We start from the raw sequence: 9,809 nt of genomic DNA, 5'->3' as shown, positions 1-9,809 counted from the left end.
TGACATAGTTGAGCACTCAAATATTAGTAAGTGTCATAGCAGGGACTGTTGCTGCTTGTGAGTCTGCGTGTAATGCATAACTGGGTACTCCTTCTCCTGCAAAGCTCTGCTCACTTCGTGTGCCTTCTGGACGATGCACGGCGCACCGGGTGCTGCATGGTGTCAGCCAGTGGCTAACAGGAGGTGCTCAGAGAAAGGGGGCATATAGACAGCGATCCTTCCATGGTTTATGTGCTCCTGTCTTCTCACGGTTACTGTTTGTTGCTTTTAAGGGTTTTGGTTTTTTTTTTTTTAAGTAGACCTCCAGAGCTGCAGACTGTATCTGCAATAGCCACTGATGGGTTTACTTTCCATTAATTTTGTCTCATCCCTTCTATTAATAAGCTATGTACTTGCAGCTTCACCAGTTTGCTGCAGCAAGAAGTTCTATACCTTGATTTTCTGAGTGGGAAAAGTATTTCCTTGTTTTTTACATCCATTATCTGGTACTATTCTGTTCCCTAACCTCTTGAATGGATAAAGGCAATGAACAGCACAACACCCTTTCAGAAGGTGTCGGGTAGTCCAAGCCACAGTTAATACAGACAAAGCTGAGGTACAAGTCCATGCTTAGTCCCTGAATACTGATGAAAGGAAAGGGTATTTGCTCTAACAAACAAACTGCTACGCCCGTTCACAGGTCTGTGTTAAAATTGCCCTTCCCACTTTTAGCACTGGCATCTCCTGAGCGGGGTGCTGCCACGCTGTTCAGTTTCAACATCTTAACTTCCCAAACAGTGAAGTTCATCCTGTTCTTCCCCATTCTGGTTCCTTTGTGAAAAAGCTGTATCTTACAAGTGTCTTCAAGTCTGAAAATATTTTACAGAAATGATATTTCCACTAACAGATCCTTCAGGTTCGCCAAGAAAAATAAAAAGGACTTCAGGCCATTTTGCTAACCTCATTTCATCTGTTGCTGACTTTGTTAGTCCTCCAGGCTCTGTGGGTTCTTCAGCAAAGTCCTGAAATGGCCTTCCTTCTGAGTGGTGTCTAGTTGCTTGCAGTGAGCCAGGCTCTAAAACTGTGCCATTACAAGGCACCAATGTGACAGTTAAATTAACTGCCTGGATGTCCCTCGCCAAAGACTCCTGTCATGCTGCACGTTAGCTATGGGGTTTTTTTTAAAGTACTGGATAGGAGCCCAAACTGACTAAAATAACTCAACAATGCTCACCACGCTCAGTGTATTTCAAGTACAAAATACTGGTAAAATTTGTCTCTGGACCAGTAACCATTTTAAAAATGCCTCTGGCTTTGAGTTTCCTGGACACTGCTGTAAAACAGCACTGAGCAGCAGCTGTACAGAGCAGGTGGTATATTCTAAGTGCTCAGTTTAAGATGAGGCGTTATCCACTGTGTCTGTCATCCTGCAGAAATATTCTCTCGGGACGGTGAAATGCTTGAGCAAGGCAGCTGTGGAAGCTATTTCTATAACTTGGTATCATAGATGTTACTCTCTAACTAAAACATGCATCCTGTTTTCAAACAGGAGAAGGGATCTGCTGCATTAAGCTGAGGGTTAGATGAGGAAGAAGACTTCTTCAGAAGACTGCTTTATCGGTAGCCCTGCTTTCCTACCTAGTCCAGATCTTTGCAGTTCCATTTAGGATAAAATTGTCTTCTCTTTGCATAGGTTTGTGATCTTCAGTGAAGTCATGATCCTCTGTTTATGACAAGCCTGATAACAAAAATATTTTAGCATATACAGCGGGGGGATCAGCTAAGAACAGGACTTTGTGGTGTTTTGTGCTGTACACGCATACCAGCACATGAGCAGTGTTCCTCTGCTGCTTTGCCTGAGAACCGGAGGAAGAAACTCCATCTGAATCCCTCTACCCCGCTGTCAAAGGGAGAAGGTGCACTGGTATTGCTACCCCAGCTCTGGAGAGTGGGATGGGAGGTGGAGCAGAAGCTATGAGTGTCAGGGCATGAGACTAGGATCATGACGGCATCTGCTTCTATTTCTTTGCTATTGCTTCCCCACCCCCCCCAGTAGCAATGCTGCTGTCCACACTGCTACAAATCATGCAACACCACCAACTCCAGCAGCTTTGGTAGGGTAGCAGGTCTGGTCAGGCAGCTCATTGAAATAATCAAGATGCCTTTGTTGCTTGTAAATTGCCTGTAAATATTTCCTTAATCAAGCCTGGGTTTTGTTTTGGGTTGGTTTGGGTTTTTTTCCCCTGTGGCTTAAAATCGTTTAACAGAGGTAGGCTGTAGCATACTGAACCACCTATTTCCATCTGAGAGAAGCCTTTGATCTTGTGATACTCTTTGGGATATTTGGGAGATGTCCCAAACCCCCCACCCCTAATCTGGAAGGTGCCAGATCAGACTCTACCTTCTCTTTTTGGACTTCAGCAAGCAGGCTACCTAGACAGCAGCGAGTGCCATAGTTCTGTTTGGCGGCACAGCTACACTCCCGCTGAGGCATCCAAAGGCTGGGCTGCACATGGGTCTCGGGAAGTTCCTAAAAGCAATGGATAGAGGAGAGGTAGGTGGACACTACGGGGCACAAGGCCACTAGATAACCAACCACTCTTGCCAGAAGGAGTTTTGTGGTCTCTCGACAGCAGAGATAGTACTTGTCCGCTCTGGTATCTGCCTTAGGCCAGCCCTCAACCTGGCTTTGCAATGGCTAGTGATGCCTTGTAGTTCATGGAGAGGGAAAGGACAGTGCAAGTAAGGGCAGGAACTGCTGTGTGCTTCCTGCAGTGATAAACTGGGGTCACGCTGTAAGACACCCCCAGACAAACTACTGCCAACCACATCTGGAGGATGCCCATTTGTCTGGCATTCAGAAAGGCACAGCAAAACTCGTGTATTGACAACTTGCCATTTAGAACTAGCACAGATCCTTCTGGAGCTGCATGGAGTTCAACACGAGAAAGCAGCCAAGCCTGAACCGTTAGCTCAGGCATCCTGAAGTCTGGAGTTGTGTACGCACATGTGACTTTGTAGTAGTTTAGGTTAACACATCACAACTTCAGCCCATTGTTGGAGCTGAAAGAAGGCATGCTTGCACAGCTTTTGCTCATTTTTTTGTATTGGTGAGCAGCTTAGCTGAAGACTTATGCGCTGGACTGCTGTTGCCTTTGCCATTTTTGCTCAAGGCAATAGCAGAGCAATCTGCATGTGGTAAACAAACTGGAAAAGAATAGCCAGGATTTTAGGCGCTCTCTTCCCTTCTGGCAACTCCATTCCACTAGTGCAAATATTTCATGACCACTCAGGATGACTGTATAACCATCTGTGAATTTGGGGGTTGTTGTGGTTTTTTACACTATTTTTTTTCCCCAGAAGCAAAGCCTGTAACAAAGTGGAAAGTAAAACTCTGCTGCATCTAAACTTCCCGTCACCTTTGCCAGTCAGGTCTCCTTGTCCTGGAGGAGGTAGGGGGTTCTTAGCTTTCTCTTTTCCTTTTTTTTTTTTTTATTACTTATCCATAATTATTTATTACTTGTCCAAAGTCTCTCAACAGAAAACATCCTGTGTTCTCCAACAGCCCTCATCCTGCAGCCAGCACAGGAAACACACAAATGCAGAGAACCTGTCTTTGAAGCACTGTTTGCATCTGTGTGGATTGTTTTATTGCAAGCATGTGGTGCTTCTTACCTGCAAAATTTTATCAAGAGGTCACCTCGTGCATCTCGGTGGCATCTACACGCAGGGATGCCAGAGCCCCACCCTGCATGCCTCGCTGCTCAAGCTGCATGCGCTCCTCCGGCTTGGGTGCACTGTGCACCTGGCAGTGGGAACAGCATGCTTCAATCATGTTTAATTTCACGATTGAGGTGTTTCATTTGCCTTCAGATGGCACTGCAAAAGGACATGTATTGTGGGATTTCAATGCTCTGCGTTGCTTTTGTACTGCTTGCTTCACCCGATGCAAAGGCTTTTGTCCTGCAGCACCCGCTTGTTTCTCCATGCAGATGCAGAACAGGCTACAAAACTATTTCAGTATCATGCAATAATGAAATACAAATAGAGCATTTACAGTTTAATCTACAACATTGTACCACCCCCTGCTTTCATACTCCCCACAGATAACCTGGGGACAGCACAGCCTGGGCAGGACAGCCCGCAGCACCTGAAGCTTTTTGGGAAGACATGGACTCCCATCTCTGCAAACTCCCCTGAGTGTGTCCTTCTCACAGGGCTTGCACCTGCCTCCTTCACCTGTGTCCTCCCCTGCATTCACTGGGTTTCCCCTCTGCCCCTTCCAGCACCCTGCAGGGGAAAGGGGCCCAAGCTGTGACAGATTCGGCAAGAGCTCTGGCCCTCAGTATTGCACCCAGGCCAGAGGTTTGCTCTCTGTAGCGCATCCCAGGCCCGGTCTAATCCCCAGCCCCCGAGGGCATGGGGTGGCCAGCCTGGGGCAGGTGTGGGGGACATCGCCTGTCCCCACAGCCACACGACATGGCCCCCAACAGCGTGCAGCTCCTCACGGGCCACAACAGGCTCAACCAACCATCCCTCCTACTAAAAAAATCTTATTTTATTGGGTCTTTCCCCCTTTCACAGACTATCTCAGGTAGCTTTGCTCCAGAAAGCCCCTTTGTCCAGGAAACGCGGGTTTGGTCGGGCCAAGGCCGCGTAAAGGCATGACCCGGCCTCTCTTCACCCGCGGGAGGCGGCAACACGCCGCGCTGCCTTTTCAAACGGGGAGCGAACTAACTAGAAACGCTGAAACCGCCCTAAAACGGGAGATGGGGGGAAGTGAGTTCAGGCCAAGATTCCGACCCCGCCGCCCGCCCCTTCACGGGGCGGCTCCGCGCAGGGCGAGGCCGAGGTCTCTTCCCCTACCGCCGCGTTGGGTCAGCACAGGGCGGAGCGGCCCGCTGAGCTCGGCCCGGCTGAGCGCGGCTCGGCTGGGGCCCGGAGCAGCTCCGCCCCGTCCCGCCAATGTCGCTCCTCGCCCCGAGGGATCGATTGGTGGCGGCTCGGGGAAGTGGGGAGCGCCAGAAAGGTCCTCTACGTGTTCTGCGGGGGGAAGCGGCGCGAAAAACCGCCTCAGGCTCCGGCTGGCGCGGGCGGCGAGCGGCCTCCTGCCCCCTGGCGGGCCGCCGCGGCGCGGAGCGCTGAGGGGAAGGCGGGCGGGCCGGACCTGACGGGGACGGTGGGCCAAGCCTTCATTAAAAGCGAGGCGTTGGGCGCTGGTGAGGCCTTTCCGTGGTCGCCCGTGGGGCGCGAAGGGGTGAGCTCCCACACGGGCGTCGCGCCCGGAGGCCTGGAGCGGAGCCAGCGCTGGCCCAAGCACCGCTGGCAGGCACCTGCCTGACACCGGTCACCCCGCACCTCGAAAGCTGGCCTTGGTGCGCGGCGGCTCTGTGGGGCTTTGCTCCCTTGGGTTCCGTGAGGTGCCTCGGCGGTGATGGGATTTCGCTTCGATACGTGGCTGCTCCTGGCAGCCTGGAAGGATGGCCTTGTGAAGGGCAGGGAGGCCCGGTGTGAGAAAGGAGGAAAAGCAAAGTTGTGGCACGGGTCTCAAAACGTTTCAGCTGTTGCCTGAGGGCTGTGAGGAAGGTTTATGTTAATTTACTCAAATATCAAGGGAAACAGCTTTGGCAAGGTAGTGGTTTTCCCAGGATGAAGCTCCATCCTTCAGCATGCTCCCTGGGTGTGCTAACCCCTCCATTTCCCTAAATACTGGGCATTTGGTTATATCATTTGTGGTAACAAAAGACCGTATTCACATCTTCTCCTGATCTTCTAATATAATTTTACTCATTTGCAGACTTTAAAGCGCGGCTGCTCAGTGCTCTTGCAAACCATATCTCACAAGCTGACGTTAACTAATTCACAAAGAAGCTTGACTCACAATTTTAAAAATAAAGTGTAAGTTTTCCCAGCGGTGAAGACAGGACACCGGGGTCTGGCTTCCACTACTGCCCAGCCTCAGGAAAGCTGCATTGCCGGTGACTCGGCTTCCTTTTCTCACGTCGGGGTTAGGGACAGCAGATTCTCTGGAAAATGGCTTGTACCCTGAGCAGTAATAAGTGAAGAAAATAGTAACAGCGAAGGGCTGTTCATACAGATCCCGTAGCCTGCAGCCCAAGCACGGGCACGTAAGGCCTGCTCACACAGATCCCGAAGCTGCCAGCCTGAGCAGGGGGTCAGGGAGGTGGAAAGGCTGGAGCTCCCCTCGGGCTGGAGGTTTGCTCCTGGGCAGACCGAGGCCAGACTCGTGGGCAGAGGCAGGACGTGCTGCGGGCACAGGCCACCGAGGCCAGCCTGGGACGGCCTCCCCGGCACGACCCGCACAGGCCTGGGAAGAACAACGCGGGAAGAGGGCAACCCCCCTCCCGGGGCAGAGTTCCGCCCTCGGCTCCCTCCCGGGGGGACCCTGCCGCCGCCGGGCGCTGCAGACTCGGGCGCCATTTCGGCGGTCCCCGGCCCCATCGCCGAGGCGGGCGGCGGCAGAGGGCGCTGGCTGGGGGCCGAGGCGCAGCCCGGTGACCGGGAGGAGACCGACAGCCGCGGCCTTATCAGCGCGGTGCAGGCCGGCAGGGGCCCGGGGCGTCGCGGGTCCCCGGCTGCCGGCCCATGGGCGGCGGCGGCGGCTCGGAGGCGCCTCCTCCTGCCGCAGACCCGCGCGGCGGGGACCGGCTGCAGCAGCACCAGCAGCGCCGCCGCCGCCTGGGCTCCGCCGCGCCGGCCGCATGGCGGGCTACGCGCCGCGCCTGCCCTGGCTGCTGCCGCTGCTGCGGCGGGCGGCGCCGCCCCCGCCCTGGGCTCGGGCCGCCGGCGGGGCCGCCGCACTCCGTGCCCCGCCGCGCCCGGCCAGCAGGTGCGGGACGTCCCCCCAGCCGCTGCTGCCGCCGCCGGGCGGGCCGTGCTGCCGCCGCCGCCGCCTCCTCCTGCCGCCCGCGGCGGCGGTGGGCAGCGCCCCGCGCTCCCTGAGGAGCGCCGCCGCGGGCGCCGAGCCGCCGGCCCCGCCGGCCCGGGGGGCTGCCGGCGCCCCGCCGCGCTTCGAGGCTCGGAGGCTGCTGGCCTTGGCGCACCCCGAGCGCTGGAGACTGACAGGTACCGGCCGCCGCGCCGGGGGCCGCCCTGGGGCTCGGTCCGAGCGGGGAGGGGGCGGCGGGGCGGCCTGCCCGGCGGGGCCCCGGGGCCGGGGGTGCGCGGCCTGGGCGGGGGCCCTGCCCGCCGCCTGGCTGCAGGAGAAGGTCGTCCTGCCCTCCCCAGCCGGCGCTTCTGGTGGCATCGGAGCACGGCGTGAAATCGCTAAGCGAGCGTTTGATACGTGTAAAAAGCTAAAACCATCCATTCTCTCGTCGCCCCCCCTTCCCCCCACCACCCCTCGCCAGCTTTTCATGTGCTGTTTTGAAGGGAAGGCAAGAGTTTTAGAAGTTACAAAACTCTCCGTTTTGCTGGTAGTGTTGGTTAATGCCCCTCTCTGAATGTTCACTGCTGGGTTCACAAGCAGCCTGCAATAAACACGGGCCTGGCCCTATGTGGAATGAAGTAGAAAAGAGGAGTACTAAGGTTTTTTTTTTTAAAAAATGCATTAGACAAATTGAAGGTCCATCTCCCAAGACTTTCTTGCCTAGAACTACTGTAAGTTGTTCAGAAGACAATTTATTCATTTATTTTTAGTGTCTATATGGTGAAGTCAAACACCACGGTTGTATAAATTGCACCCTTAACAGAGTGATGCTATCTACAAAGAGTAGAAACAAAACTTTTCTTGACGTTGCTTCTCATAGAGATAATAGGATAATAGTTGGTAGTAAGAAAACAATGTCAAATTATTATTCTGTGGTTTGCTTTATTTAAAACCACCTTTATTGGTGGACAGCATGCGTGCTGTCTTGGCCGTGTGAGGCTTGTAGGCCTTCGCTAAAACTTGGGTAGTTCCCATGGAATGGGTAAATGGTGTTTGAGAGAGGAGAGGTGGGGTTGTTAGGCTTACATAAAGAGGTGGCTTTGAGAAATATGAAATACTTTGTATTCACAGTCGATAGTTACGGAGCTTCACTACATGTTGGCATTATGTAGCCAAAATAATTTGGGTCCAAATGATATTTTCTAAGAAATTAGAAGAATTTCTATGCTGTGAACAGCTGTTTTATGCTGCTAATGCCACTGTCTTGGTTGTGCAGAATAAAAGCAGGGGAAAATTGATGGGGCAGGGCTGGATGGAGAGGGGAAAAAAGTGCTATGTTCAATAAGGTGTCAGCCTTGCTCAGGATTGTTTTTCTTCATTGGCTTAGGGACTAAAAAGTAAAAAGCCCCTTGCCAGTAACGTTCAGTCTATTCAGATTTTGCTGAAGAAGTGAGTATCTGGTCAGATAGATTACCTCCTGATTTTACAACAAAGTTCTTTGGTTTTCCCATTGAAATTGAAACAATTACGTAAATGAGTTATTTTAAGGATAGCTTTTGGGAGGACTTAATTTAGTTCCCTTTACTGGGTGCTTGCTGTCAGCTTGTTTATCACAGACCGGATACAGTATACTTGTTTGTAATTGTGTTTTAAAACAGGGCTAAGCATCTGTAATCTGTGCAGTCTGCTGATGGTTTTATTTAAGTAAATCAGCGATGACAGTTACCAAAAACCAGCCACATGCAGTTTTATCTTTTGAAATAACAAAATGGCCTGAATTAAAGTTCAAAAAAATCCCACAAAACAACAGCATGATAATATCAAATCAGGAGGATGGAAAAACACACACAAATGTAATAACTGCTTTTCAATGTTCTGTTGGTCTTGGTTCTGGGAGAGGAGTAAATTATGTAAATCTTTATTGACACCCTACTTAAGGGAATGCTTTTGTTGTTATTAAGTGGGAGGATGGAAAAAATAACAAGGAAAATACTCTGGGTCATTATAGAGCCCAGGAATTATAAATATGGGTAAATGCCTTGTAGGTGGTTGTAGGGAAATGGCATCTGCCCATTGTATCTGATATATTTTAAAATATATTGTGTTTTGTTCTTGTTGCATCTTTGTACTGAGAAACTAATCCTTAAAAACTCAGTATCTGTTTTTCCTGCATTCAAAGAAAGAGGAAGGTCAATGGTTTCATGGTGTGAAACAATGAACCTAGGGTAAACATTTAATTTCCTCTTTAAGTCCATATAAATGGTAAGCAAATGCTGTGGGATCTCTTCAGAGGCTTTACATGTGCAGATTTGTTTTGCAAGAAAGTCGAGCTCATCCAGATCTTTTGCATTTCACATAGCCAGTAGTTGGTAGCATAGGTGTATAGCGTTACCACTGTGGAGTGAAGTGATATATATATACCTCTTCTGCGAGTCCATGTGGCACGGGTCATGACACTCTGCTCGTTGCGGCTGTGCATTGAAACTCACGGTCACAGAAGATGAAGTAGATGCGGTGATGACAGTGGAGGCCTGGGGAGCAGAGGATGATGGTTTCTGAGGAAGTTGAGCGAGACTAGGATCACCCGTCTTGGTGCGGTGGGGAAGTGGTGTCAGCTGAGCAGGTGCAGGTATAGAGGTGAAGGTGACCTGCTCTGGTTGTGACTGGCACCAAAAGAGATGGTCACATCTTGTTTTATGCAGGGCGTCTTCACCATCTGCTGGCTCAGACAGAAGCGGTGTGCTCTGGCCAGGGGTTCTAGTGTGCTGGTATGCAGCACCTCTTGCAATGCCCTCCTCGCAGAAGGAGGTTCTGACCCTCCGGAGGCTCTTTGGAATGAAAATAAATGTACCAAATATCATGTTGTGGGGGAAAAAAAGAAGGATCAGTGTAATATGGTGTAATATGTTCCATGTTTCATCTTCAGTTATTTCTAGAGCTT

The 9,809-nt window shown here is 51.5% G+C and overlaps 1 protein-coding gene across 1 annotated transcript in view; it reads left to right on the top strand.

Moving 5' to 3' along the window:
• Nucleotides 1–6,305: 6,305 nt before the first annotated feature.
• Nucleotides 6,306–9,809, top strand: part of ABCB10 (ATP binding cassette subfamily B member 10) — a 28,488-nt gene continuing 24,984 nt past the window's right edge. The window contains exon 1 of the mRNA XM_075089511.1: nucleotides 6,306–7,065. Within this exon, the coding sequence (XP_074945612.1) occupies nucleotides 6,702–7,065 (364 nt within the window). The 5' untranslated portion in view covers nucleotides 6,306–6,701. The remainder of the gene's footprint in view (nucleotides 7,066–9,809) is intronic.

This window comes from Phalacrocorax aristotelis, chromosome 3 (assembly GCF_949628215.1).
Source record: "Phalacrocorax aristotelis chromosome 3, bGulAri2.1, whole genome shotgun sequence".
Taxonomy (NCBI): Eukaryota; Metazoa; Chordata; class Aves; order Suliformes; family Phalacrocoracidae; genus Phalacrocorax; species Phalacrocorax aristotelis.
This window is presented reverse-complemented; position numbering and strand designations above follow the sequence as displayed.